This window comes from Anser brachyrhynchus, assembly GCF_964034855.1.
Source record: "Anser brachyrhynchus genome assembly, chromosome: Z".
In the NCBI taxonomy this organism is placed as follows: domain Eukaryota; kingdom Metazoa; phylum Chordata; class Aves; order Anseriformes; family Anatidae; genus Anser; species Anser brachyrhynchus.
Window position 1 is genome coordinate 58441917 of NC_137697.1, and position 14411 is coordinate 58456327.

A 14411-nucleotide genomic window follows, 5' to 3' on the forward strand; every position below is an offset into this window, starting at 1 on the left:
GCTACTATATGTAGCAGTTGTAAATAGCACTACTCTGATTCTAATTTTATTCTAATATTAATCCCAGGAGCTGGTACAGAAGTTCCCCAGCATCTTATTTGTATTACTGGATTCAGAACTTTGATAAATTTTGTGCCAGCAAGCAGCTTCCAGGGCACAGACCAGCCCAGATCTAAATAAATTTTATTTTTAATATGGCAATATCACGCAGAGGTAAAATAAAACTCTGTATTATGAAATTAGCTACACTGCAGGCACCCTACAGAAATAAGCAATTACCTCATTTACTAATGACCTGTGAGAAACAAACTCTTTATGTATGTTGTTCCATAGCTACTGCTCTAGAAAGCAGCACAATCTGTTAACTGAGCACATTAAATACGTAATTAAATTAAATCTCCAACAAGCCTGAGAACAATGTATTGAAAGCACTCTGCCTGATTACAGACATTGGTCTAAAGTAACAGACCTATTGATCTGGCCAACTTCAGCTTATTCGCTTCATCCGATTTAATTTGAGAAGAACAATAACTAAATTTTAGTTGGATCTCCTTTTCTACTCTCCAGGGAAATAATCTGAAGTGACTCTGAGTTCAGGTAACATACAGAAAATATTCAATAGGTCAAAGAAAACATTTATTTTGTTGCAACTACGGACACAGAGTTATATTACAAATGCAAATATGGTTTCCAGTACAACAGTCGCATAGTGTTGCTGCCAGTCTTATGTCATAGACTTCTCCAGTGGGGGCAATAAACCAGTTGCTCTGCAAGTTCAGGGTGATATTAAAAAGCATATTTCAATAAAGTCCTCTGTAGGTGCAAACTAAGTGAAAACAACTGAAAAAAACCTTGCCAGCTGGGCCTGAATACAGTTTGTTTGATTTTATTATGCACGTGCCAATCCAACATTAATTCTTTACCTACCGAAAGCTTACTGCAAGGTATCTATCCAACCTATCCAAGAAGAATTTCCTTAATTAAAAAAGAACCAACTTTTATACCAACTTGTTCTATACTCTACACAGCTCACAATTTTTAAGGAGCAACTTAAGACTTACTATCTCCATGGTCAGTGGTCCAAACACAATTCAGATCAGTACTGTCACCCTGCTGGTACCATCTGACAACTGTGCTAGCCAATTACATGAAGCAAGTTGATGTCTCAATTCTGTGTCCACCAGAGATGCTTCCATAGCAGACACACATTAGTAACGCATGCAGCATCCATGCTAACAGCTCAAAAAGACAGGCCAACAACTACCAGATCAACACTATTAACACACCACCTTTTCATTCCGAGTCACTGCCTTTACAACAGAAATTGTGCACGAATTTCATAATATAGCCAGCAGTTGTGTAGTTCCACACATGCTTGGGTCACTGGGAATTCTAGCAGAGTCTGACCAATTCAAGTACTATCCACATACACAGAACTAGACAGCATTTTCTTCCTCATCTAATCCAGTCCTCTGCTATTGATGGCAAACAGACAAAATACTACAGTTTTGTGCAGAGATACTAAACCTAACACTAGAATTAAAGCAGCTGTATTAACCAGGTGAATTAAAAGCATTTTTTCCTGTTTTGTTTTTCTTTTGATACCTTCCTAATGTCCTGGCTTTGACAGGTATCTATACAGTGATATGTTTCATCATACAAACATATATTTAATATTTTCAAACTCCATTTTCAAATTACTTACTCTCTCCTTACCCTTTCTTCAGAACCACAATCCTCTTGTCTGTTAGACACTTCATAGTCTAATTTCTACCTAGTAGCCTAACATAGTTGTGGATAGTTTATATTCATTTTTTCTTGCTCCATTTCTGTCCCTAAACTTGAACAGGCATTAGCTCCCATTGTTACTTGCTTTCTCCAGCACTTGAAAAGAGAAATCAAATTCAGATTTTGCTTAGCCAGGTTAAACAACACAATCTTTTAGTCACTTCTACAAATAAGCTGACCATTTTTAAGACCATCTTCTACATCTGTTTATCAATTTAAACTGAGCGTAAGAGATAAGAACTACATAAAATATTACAATCGGATCTCACCACTCTTCACACAAAGTGCAGCAGTCTTTCCATTCTCTACCGGAAATATCTAATCTGGTACATCATAGGTTTGCATTTTCCTTCATCTATCAATGGCTTATTCACATGCTGATCCTTGAGGGTACAAACATCAATTCTGTACCCCCTCCCCACCCCCCTTTTAAATTTATTTTAACTGAGGAGCTCCTGGTTGTCATTATAAATTCATTATCAATCTTTTAAACCCATGAACTTCTACTCCATACTTCTCAAAATGTAATCCTTTTTCTATTAATTCTATCCTCAGAGGCATCTATTCTTTTCTTGTATGATATCCCAATACTGATCTACATCACCTCTAGTGCCAGTATCTGCATTTCTCTAAGTAAATTTCACAAGCACACACTTCTGTTCTTTTCTCCCCACTCCCTGCAAAACTCCTACAATGTGCATAAATACTACTTCCATAGCTCAAGGTGGTACTGCCTCTATTTGAAAAGAAGTGTCTGTCTAAAATCAGTCCAAAAATGTCAGGACTGAAAACTACTTACACTTATGGTATATAATAGAAATGCATTTTACAAAAAAGCTGGAAATGGTCTTGCTTTATGTAACTTAGTATTAAGAGAGGCTAGAGAGTTTTGCAAAGGTAATTTGTGTCTTGGTATCTGAAAATTTGAAGTCTCACACAATGCAGCTTCATGCTAAAATGATACAGTCACTACAGAACAATGTTGTTTCAGAAACACGGTATTTGCATAACGGGTTGCTTTGCTGCCACTAGGTAAAGGGCAACACTTCCTGTAATTTTGACAAGGTACAGTGGTCTAAATTGTTACCAAGCATGAATTTTAAACAGCCATATTTTAATAACAAAATTATTTGATATCTCACTAAAACTCTGCAGATATAACAGGGACAAAGTTAACTTATTATAAAAGTAACATGTTATGGTCATGTTATCTTGATCTTTCTTTTCTGTAAACAAACTTCCAGTTTTCTTACTTAAGACTTCACACAAAGCACAAAGCTGTTATCTGAAACAGCAGCACCATAAAACTTAGACAGGGAAACAGAACATGGCTGGGGCTACACATTGTTCTGTTCAGAGAATTATTACTCAGTGACAGGAGTCCTGTTCTTTTTCTTTCTCCTAATCACAAATTGAATTCCCATCAAAAAAAAAGCAATATTTGTTGTTTACAGGAAAAAACATGCCTCACAGGAAAATTCACTAAATGAACATCTGCTTTCTCTATCGACGAGTTACATATGCTCCCCTGGAGATGAATATCAGAATTCCTGCTAGCACATGCTTTCTGACTTCAGGTTGTTGTACACCTTGGCTATTCATCACATACTCTTTTTCAATAATGTTCAGGTTTGTCTTAGCTCTGTCATTTATATATCTCAGCTTTAAAAACAGAAAACACTTAAATCAGTACTGGAAGCACGACGGAAGGGACACTTGCTCTAATGACAACATTGCACAGACTAGTTTTCCCCTGTAAGAAGAAGTGATCATCTATGCAGTGTTCAGATAGTCATAAGGTCTTACCCTTCTACGCAATCTGTCTCTCTCTTCACGAATAGCGTTCATGGTGGCCTTGGTCCTGTTCAGCTCCTCCTCTTTGCTGCACAGCATGGCAGTGAGGCTCTCATTCTCTTCCCGCAAGCCAGCAAGCTCCTTTTCCCATCGAGATCTCTCTTCAGACAGATTTGGATAAAGGTCACGTCCCAGTACACCCTCGATCTCTTCTACTGTCTGCAAAAAATACAGTCATCATAAAAGAGAAAGAAGCAAATATGATTGAACAAGACTAATGATACACAGCACAGAAGTGTGTAACAAACAACTATATAATTATGTGCACATACCCAGTCCCACAACACCATTAGTTTGCTTCTCTTGTTTGGTATTAGGAACAATCATTTTATTAAAATATTTTGTATTGACCAACACCAAAGCCAAGGGATGTTTTAGGTGCAAATAGGCTCTATTACTTTTGTAATACCCACAAATGACAGCAGTCCCTGTTAATTTCATCTCAAAACATTTTAAAACAAATTAATGACTACTTGCTATAGGTAAGCACTGCACTTGTTGCTTCCCTGCCTGGTTAACAGGCAGAAAGCAGCAGCCTGTCCATACCCTGTGGTTGCATGTGAAGGGCACAGGGCCTTTCTTAACACCAGACCAACTCCACACAAAGGGCAAGGAACAGAGTACAGAGCAGAGGACTCTTTTTTTCCCATGTCCCTGAGCATATTCTCTCCTGGAGGGGACAGAGAAATAAAACAGACATTGGCTAGGCTTACACAGTACCCAAAGACTTTACAGTCCTCCTGCTGTCTAAAATAGGCTGGGTTACTGTGGGACTTAATGCCTTTTAGGATGTTCCATGCCATTCCCTCATTCACAGCTATGGCTTGTAGGCAACATTCAACACAGAAGAGATGGAGCAAGTTCCACTGGCTGGAACTGACCTACATGCACACACCACTAGCAAGTCAACACTGCCATGCATAAACTTTTAGTCTTCAGACTGATCATTCAGTGTCTTAAAATTGCTTAACACTCAGGTAACTACTTCTAAGCAGTTCTTACACTATTATGCAGTTAACATATGTTATACTTGCATTAAATTTATTAACTTATCCAGGACCTTTGCAAAAATCAAAAAACCTCCAGATGTTCCTTATGAGCTTTTGAATCTCTTTTAAATCAATCTGTGTTACATGGTAACAAGGGACTTCGAAAATAAATGAACATATGACATTAGAAGCAACCTAGAAATTTCATTTCATTGGACATTCCAATAATATGTCACAACTAAAACCTGTACTTTTAAGTGTAATATGTAAGATAAATAAGTCGTATACCAAGGTAAAAATAGCCCATTGTTTTATACAAAAAGAATTTGATTTTTATATATAACAAAAATGACTAAAAGTTTATGTCCTTAACTAGGGAGGGAATAAAAGGTCCAACTAGAGTACAGCTGAAAAGGACAAGCCAAGTTGAAAACAGCACTGTTTTTTTCTGCAAGAAATACTCCCAGCATTTTCAGCAGTGTGAAACTAAGGTGACATAGTCACATATCATTATTTGTCCATAATAATGAAAAGATGGTCATTTATTGTTTTCAATCCATTAATGTTAAATACTTTTTGGGTATAGTGAAATTCCTTAGCGGTAGTGAAAAAACACTCATAGAAGAGGAAAAAAACAAACTACTTCCATCAACCAATTCAAGATTAGACCATAAGCCTCTGTGGAAAAAGCAGGGACAAAATTTTTGCAGTCAGGTTCAGTTTATTTTTTTAAATCATATTTAATCTCTCCCCCGTAAAACTGCTGTACATTTAGAGTCATAAATATAAAATCCAGTTGACAGAGTATCTAAATCATAATTCTATTTACATATTTAGTAGTAAGCTTCAATTTATTTTCTACAGAACAATGTGTTGCGTTATCTCTGTAAGACAAAAGATGCCACAATCCTTCCTTATATTAATTCCACTTGCACCTACAGGTCTCAAACAAGGTAAAACTGTTTCAGCACATGATGAGGAGTTCAAGTTCTAAATAAGCACTGGGTAATTAATCTTACAACATGAAGAAAAGCTTTGTAATGGCAGGAGCATTCTCTTTTTATGATGCCATCTTTATTTTCAAGAGTGCCTCTTTGTTGCTGTCTTCTCCACTCCCTTTCACCCCCAAACCTTCTCTCCTCTTTCATGCACTTCCCCTGTTGTTCCCTCAACCCACTAATGCCAAGTTCAGCTGCTGTCTCCTTCTTCCTTATTCCCCATGCTCTTAGAGAACCCCTTCGTTTTCTGAGCCTCTGCTCCTCCTCAGAGCACCATTGTGGGTGATAAGCACAGAACAACACTGAAAGATGAAGCAGCAATGGCTCATGACCATGGAGGTATCATCAGACAGAGAGGCTGCTGCTGCTGTTTCCCCACACCCTCCACTGCTGCCTGCACAACTACAAACTTCAGGCAGTGATAGCATCAGCATGGGCACAACTGTCATACTAAGGGCTGCCCAACAGTCCTTAACAAAGCAGAGGGACCTTTCTGCTTGCTTCTGTGCTGCCTCGCTTTGCTCTGACCAGTATCCTTTTGATGACTGAAATACCGCCACTGTTCTCTGGTTTGATGACCAGCACACTACCTCCTCCACATAAATAAAACATACCTATTGTACATGGATATAACTCCCTAAACTACTACGTGTTTTTTTTTTTCTTTTTTTCCAAAGCAATATTTCAGAGCAGTTTTAACAGGCATGCTGCTGCACAGCAGATAAATTCACGTCTAACTTTACAGATTGAATTACAGACTGGTTTCACAGACCGCATTACGCGTGATGTTTTGAGCACAGGGCAGGAAGTCATATCATGGTAATTCCAGTGTTGTCTCTGACACTGTCATCAGTACTGTCTGTATCAGTATTCTTACAAGAGGTGTTGTGTTATGCACATGACGTTAGATGAATCAGCCAGCAAGTATCAGGTTTAAAAGATGCAGAAAAGCAGCATTTTTTCACAAGGCCTAACTCAATGGTAAAACTTATTTCTACCAGAATTTATGGAGGACAATAATTTAGATCGGTCCAAAAACCATCAGAAACAACCATAGAGGAAAATTACACTCAAGACTATTAAACTTAAAGACAACATCTCTGGCTCAAGATGTTCCTAACTGCACTTGGTGGAAGCATCGATGAAGGAAGGAGGATAAGGACATACTATGAATGTCCTGTTTGACGCAGTTTTTCCATTAACATCTCCTGCCAGACAGATGGATTTTTTGTTCAATCCAGATAGCTGTTTTCATGTTTTAAGTAGATAATGTTTAGAAATATCTACAATGTTTTGAATCACTGGTTTGTTAGTAGTTGGTATCTGCTTCTGGGTCTGATAGTAATTTACTCTTCAAAACATCTGAAGCATTAACCAGCATATTCTGTGGAAATTTTCTAAAACAAATGATAGATGTGTAACTGTCCAGTTTATCAGATGATCTGCTCATTTCAAGGTCTTCTTGTTCTTTGTGGGGCAGAAACATGTGGATTAGCAAGGGTCACATGACTTGCATAAATAAACAAGAAAATTTACCAGGAACAGCATTAAAAAAAAACCAACCAAACAACAATGAAATCTAACCATTAAAGCAAAAGGATCCAAAACATTTAAAGGCAACAGCCCACCAGTGAAGAGAAGAGCCAACAGTCAAAGCACATGACAGAATGTTCTAGTTTTGCATTCATGATTCCATCTGTTTTAAAAGTCCCTCAGTTCTCTATCTGAGAAAGCAGGAAAGGAGAAACAACCTGCAGCCATGGATGGAGCTGCAGACAGGGGCTCTACATGTTGGTGTTGCTACATTAAGAACAGTAGTGACACGCTTCCCTAGCTCACAATCTGAGCATGACAGAGAGTTTTATCTTCTTGAAAGGTTAACATCCTTTGCATGCTATCACTTGTCTAACACAAACAATTGCAGGCTCTGCAGCACAGGCAGTGGGGAAAAGCATTCCCCTTCCACGGCCCAAAAATGGCTATGAGATTATGTGAAAAGAGAAAGACTGTATTTTGTACCAGGAAGAAGCTGTGAACAGTTACTCAGAACAATAAAAGTTTCATTGCAGTTAATTTGAATCAACAGTGAATAATGTGCCTAAAACAAAAAGCTTGAGAGGAACACTTATAGCAGCTATTTTGGCTTTTTAACTGAATCCTCTTCCTGAGACAGTTCTCATCTCCTCTTACTTCGGATACCTCTGGGTATCATGGACCAATCTCTACCTGTTCTCCAAGATCCACAATCTCTCTCTTTCTGAGTACTGACTTCTGAGAACACTTAATCCTAAAACTCCAGAAAATGCTGTGTAACATTCAAAGTATTGATCCTAATCTTCTGAGATACTCAAATAAGCTGCTTTAAGACCATTCCCAAGAGATCCAGGAGTCAGTCTGTCTCTCTCATACATACCCATTCTCCAAACTGCTACTCAGCATTGATTTCTTTATGGGCAATTATATTCCTCAGGCACCACCAGGAGCAGAGGAGACTTTTCCCAGTAGCACACCAAAGGCCCTCAGCAGTTCAGAGTGGTCACAGATCTCCCCACTTCAAGAGCAAAGTGTCAATACAATTGTTCTTATATAACTGAGTCGCTGATCTTTTCCACCTGACACAATAAACTTGTTCACCTCTTCCTCCATATGTAGCAAGTACTCTAATACGTGTCCTACCAGGCATTCCTTTTTATTATTCTGTTATATGCATAATGAAAACAAGACATGCAAGTATCAGTTGAACTATCTGTTCCCCATTAAAATTAATATACCACAACATGTTTTGTTTTAAATATTAGTTTTATATTTTAAGGCAGCGAAGTCACAGAATCGTCTAGGTTGGAAGAGACCTCCAAGATCATCTAGTCCAACCTCAGCCCTAACACTAACAAGTCCTACACTAAACCATATCACTAAGGGCTACATCTAAATGTCTTTTAAAGACCTCCAGGGATGGTGACTCAACCACCTCCCTGGGCAGTCCATTCCAATGCCTAACAACCCTTTCAGTAAAGACGTTCTTCCTAACATCCAACCTAAACCTCCCCTGGCGCAACTTTAGCCCATTCCCCCTCGTCCTGTCACCAGGCACGTGGGAGAATAGACCAACCCCCACCTCGCTACAGCCTCCTTTAAGGTACCTGTAGAGAGCGATAAGGTCGCCCCTGAGCCTCCTCTTCTCCAGGCTAAACAACCCCAGCTCCCTCAGCCGCTCCTCATAAGACTTGTTCTCCAGACCCCTCACCAGCTTCGTTGCCCTTCTCTGGACTCTCTCAAGCACGTCCATGTCCTTCTTGTAGTGAGGGGCCCAAAACTGAACACAGTACTCGAGGTGCGGCCTCACCAGAGCCGAGTACAGGGGGACAATCACCTCCTTAAGACCTGCTGGCCACACTGCTTCTTATGCAAGCCAGGATACTGTTGGCCTTCTTGGCCACCTGAGCACACTGCTGGCTCGTATTCAGCTGCCTATCAACCAATACTCCCAGGTCCTTCTCTGCCAGGCAGCTTTCCAACCACTCATCTCCCAGCCTGTAGCTCTGCTTGGGGTTGTTGCGCCCCAGATGCAGGACCCGGCACTTGGCCTTGTTGAACTTCATGCAGTTGACCTCAGCCCATCGGTCCAGCCTATCCAGATCCTCCTGCAGAGCCTTCCTACCCTCAAGCAGGTCGACGCACGCACCTAACTTGGTGTCATCTGCAAACTTACTGAGGGTGCACTCGATCCCCTCATCCAGGTCATCGATAAAGATATTAAAGAGGACCGGCCCCAGCACTGAGCCCTGGGGGACACCACTAGTAACCGGCCTCCAACTGGATTTGGCTCCATTCACCACAACTCTTTGGGCCCGGCCATCCAGCCAGTTTTTAACCCAACAAAGCGTACGCCAGTCCAAGCCACAAGCAGCCAGTTTCTTGAGGAGAATGCTGTGGGAAACGGTGTCAAAAGCCTTACTGAAGTCAAGGTAGATCACATCCACAGCCTTCCCCTCATCCACCAAGTGCGTCACTTGGTCATAGAAGGAGATCAGGTTCGTCAAGCAGGACCTACCTTTCATAAACCCATGCTGACTGGGCCTGATCGCTTGGTTGCCCTGCAAGTGCCGCGTGATGACACTCAAGATAGATGACACTCAAGATAAGTCACAACTTACGTACCGTTTATGGCATTTTACTTTCAAGTTTCAGCAAGTATTACATACTGTGCTTTCAGTTACCAGTCATTAACTATCTGTGCGACCTTGGGAAAGTGACAACTTACTTTCAGGATTAACCTTCAGAAAGTAAATTAACTGATGAGTGTCCTAATTTCTCTTATCTCTGAAATGAGTATAAGACAGATACTTTACTGTTTAGAGACCAAAAGTCTATTAGTAGCTCAGTGCCTGTGCCTCAGATAATTTAGTGTAAAACAGGTGTACTACTACCTATCCAACACATAAAATGAACTACAGTAGATTTCTGTGATGCACTTTGATTTGAGAAGTGCTACTTCTACAGAATATTACCATGTCTCATGCAATACGCACAACACATTTAGAGCCTAATGTTACTGTTACCTTAATGGCTAAATCACAATGTTCACTGGCAGTAGTGAGCTGTTCAATGTGTCTGTCCACCTCTGCCACCGATAAACTGCAGCTGCTCTTCTTCCTCCCACAGACAACATTTTCCAGACCTGTCAGCACTCTTTGCAGTTCTGAATTCAAGTCACTACAGTTATCTAGAACAAAACAAAACAAAACAAGCATGTTACGTTGCAACAATAAGTGACTCAATTAAAGAACAAACTCTTGCCCATGAAGTGCAGAACAGCTAAGGCTCCTTTTGTTAAAAGTATGTCCTGATAATCTGACATTTTTTTTCCCCACCAATTGATCAGCTTAAATACTATAACTACATCAATTGAAATCATGAATTACCTTCAATCTTACAAGTAACACTCCCCCTACTTATCCACAGTGTTCACTCACAGTTCAAAAACATTTTTTCAGAGGACAAAATGTTAAGATTTACAATTTAAAATCTAAATTAATAATTACAATTTTAAAATTTAATCTTAAATGTTATGTTACGCCACTTCTGTTCTTTTTGCTATTCATGACCTACTGTCCTGATTTGATTACCCTCTAAGGTTTTTCTCCGTGAATTCAACAAGTCTTCTGCCTGGTACATTCAATGACATTATGATGCTCACATTCTGGTGATAGATAGCAGTAGTTTCTATGGCAGACACAGTGGAATTCACTCTTAGGCTCTCTCAGACATGACTGTTGGTATTTCTGCCTTACTAGTTAAGACCTTGCAATAACGAGTAGTGCACCATGTGACAGCAGTGCATCATCAGTTCCTATACCTTATTAAAAACAGTGGCACTCTTGCTGCAGGGTGTTATTTCTACACTACTGCTCCAAGCATTCTGCCACAGTCAGAATCTCCTAATTTGAGCCTCGTGGATGGGGTACTTAATGGGGCATAAAGGAGTCTGATACTGGACTGTATCTGAACTTTAACAGACTGGAGATATCAGATTATTTTAGACTGCCTTAAAAACTCTTCATACAAGAGAAGACTAAGAGGTCAGATGAAAGGACGAGGTGAAATTAAAAAACTGTAAACTCATTACAAAAAATATACATTCATAGCATAATGCATATAAACATGAACCTACTCCTGACCAATAGAAAAGAGTGTATAATGAATTCATCACAGTATCATACAATAAATAGGAATGGACAACATGTAAGCAAAATTCCACTCCTGAAGTCCTGAAGAAGTAGTTTCAGACTAACAGCCACCTGTCTGTTTTAAGAATACCAAAAATCCCTATCGTAACACATATTTATGAGTGGCATATACTACACAGGATGTTTAATTGTAAAAATATCTATTTTATTTTCTTGAATTCCTTTGTTTCCCTTACATATTATATAACATACTTTGTCATTTCAACAAACAACGTTCACAAAAGGCCTTGTATGCTCAGTTTTGCTCCTACAGTAACATTTTTTCCCCAGAAAACAACGGCTTACAATAATGAGAGACATCCATTACCCAGGAAATCAGAACAACCTGATCACAAGCTCTGCAAGACATACTGAGGAGCATTCATAGTTCCAGCTCTCGCTGTTTGATTGCCTGTAGCAACTGAGCAACATATCCAAATACATTAGTGTATCATGACATATTACCTTTTTTATTAAGTCGTTGATGCTCATTCTGTTAGGTCAGTAAGCAGGGCTATGCACAGTTATTAGTTATGATTCTATGATTCTAAAATATAAGGATAATATATATATATATATTTGCATGCATGCACACACAAAAAGGATTTATTTTCAAAGGAATAGTGAAACAAAACCCAGAAAGGACAAAATCTTTGCACAGAGGGATAACATGGAAAAATGCAGGAATTCCTAGTGAATGTTCTTATTTTGTGCACTGCTGTATTTCATTTTATTTCCATTATTTCCCACTGTTAGCAGAAACTTAAAAAGACAACTTGCCATTAATGTACAACTTCAGTTTCTTCCCATGAGGAACAAAACCAAAGCTCTCACCGAAATACTTCAGCAATATAAATGCTGAGTACTAAATTAGTTTGAAATTTGTGGTTCAAAAAAGTAAAAGAAATGTTTCTAGAAATTCAAGACACTGCAATACAAATGTGCTGTGGCAGGTCTTGCATTTATGAACAAGTACAGTTCAGGAGCTGGTGTATTCAGTTCAATTTAAGAAGTCATACAGAAAATCTCTTGCGTATGGTTGCTTACAATATCAACATGTTATTAACCTCCACTTGAGGGCAATAAATAGTGTGCCCAAAAGTCAGTCTGTTCTCATGTCAATTCTTCTAAAAGGTACTAAAGTTCTCATTAATAAATTGCTCTGCTCCAAACAATTGGAAACTCTTCTACTACAGTGTCCTATGTATTGAAGCAAAATATTGTATGTTACATGATAACAAAGCCCTTTGTAGCATTAATAGCTTGATATTTAAGGTTCACCAAGTTCTGCAACAAGGCTTAAAACTGCTGTTTTCAATTATTTCCTAAAACACCGCTTGTGTACACTGTCACCCACTGAAGCTCTCATGCACCAATATGGTTTACCCAGGGAAGAAAAGGAAGATTTTTCCTCTTCTTTCCTAAGAGCCATAAGCTCTCATGAACAGACTGCTCCATTTGAGAATTTGAGAATCCAATTTGAGAATTGTAGCTAGTCTACATAAAGGCACAGAGGCTGTTTCATAGTCACATAGTTATATAAGCTCATAGTCATGGAGAAGTTCCAGCATTTGCTTTGATTAACACAGAATTGATTTATTTATTTCCTCAACAAATGTTTTGACTGGCATTTCACAGGCTATGATGTACTTCTCCTACAAGGATGTCTTTCTGCTATGAGAAGGCACCACTGAGATCTTGACAAACTAGAGGACTGGACAGTTACCAACTGCATAAAGTTCAACAAGAGCAAGCGCCACATTCTGCAGCTGTGTTGGGACAACCCTGGCTGTATGTACACATACAGACCGGGGAACAAGAGGCTGGAGAGCAGCCCTGTGGAAAGGGATCTCGGGTTTCTGGTAGACACGCATGTTGAACATGAGTCAACAGTGACTGGCATGGCTAGCCGGTCAAGGGAAAGGATTGTCCCACTCTCCTCTATGCTGGTGCGGCCTCACCTCGAGCACTGTGTGCAGTTTGGGGTATAAGAAGGATATAAAACTATTACAGCGTGTCCAAAGGAGGACTATGAAGATGGTGAAGGGCCTAGAGGGGAAGACCTATGAGGAGCGGCTGAGGTCCCTCGGTTTGTTCAGCCCAGAGCACAGCAGGCTGAGGGGAGGCCTCATGGCGGCCTGCAGCTCCCTCACGAGGGGAGCAGAGGGGCAGGTGCCGAGCTCTGCTCTCTGGGGACAGTGACAGGACCCCAGGGAACGGCATGGAGATGGGACAGGGGAGGGTCAGGCTGGGGGTTAGAGAAAGATCCCTCACCCAGAGGGTGGTCAGGCACTGGGACAGGCTCCCCAGGGCAGTGGTCATGGCACTGAGCCTGCTGGAGTTCAGTGAAACATTTGGACAACGCTGTCAGAAATATGGGTTTGAGTTTTTGCGTGGTGCTGTGTGGAGCCAGGAGTTGGACTAGATGATCCTTGTGGAACCCTTCTAACTCAGGATCTTGTATGGTTCTGTGATTCTGTGTCTCTTAAGAAGCATCACTCACCCATGTCTGCAGTGACCATGGTGGACTGATTCTCCGGTACAGAAACAGAATTCTGGTCCATGCTGCGTGAGTCTTCGTTAACTTCATGTTGGCTTTGGCTGAGCTCTGACCGCATCTCTGAATACTCATCTTCCTCCCTGCATGAGAGAGCAAAGGCAGAAATAAAATCCTCTGAGGAGATACGCAACTCTGTGACACTTATTTTAGACCTGTAAACTGAGCCACAGGATACAATCCACACAAATTTAATGGCATTTTGTCCAGCCATTAGTGAAAGGTTTATACCTGCAAAGCAGCTTACACCGTGCTGTACCCGTAACGCAAGCTTGTAGAAGCTAACATCTAGTTTCCATTTCTTTACTCCCCTCTTCTTTATTACTCCAGAACACCATACAATGAAACAAGGAGTGGAACTGAGTGCAAATAAGAACATGTGCAAGGACTCAGACTGCTCTGCCATAACTTACCAGCTGACCATTTTTAATGAGTACAAGTGGCTTTTTGATCCCAAAGTGGACTGGCAATAACTGATTCTGGTCTCTTCCTCCGTTTG

General features: G+C 40.1%; 1 protein-coding gene across 9 annotated transcripts in view; it reads right to left on the minus strand.

The window, feature by feature from the left end:
• Nucleotides 1-14411, minus strand: part of MCC (MCC regulator of WNT signaling pathway) — a 208639-nt gene that overhangs the window by 53576 nt on the left and 140652 nt on the right. For all 9 annotated transcript variants that reach the window (XM_080572774.1, XM_080572775.1, XM_080572777.1 and 6 more), the window contains 3 exons: nt 13859-13995; nt 10189-10352; nt 3595-3801 (listed from right to left, as the gene is read on the minus strand). In XM_080572774.1, the coding sequence (XP_080428900.1) occupies nt 3595-3801; nt 10189-10352; nt 13859-13995 (508 nt within the window). The remainder of the gene's footprint in view (nt 1-3594; nt 3802-10188; nt 10353-13858; nt 13996-14411) is intronic.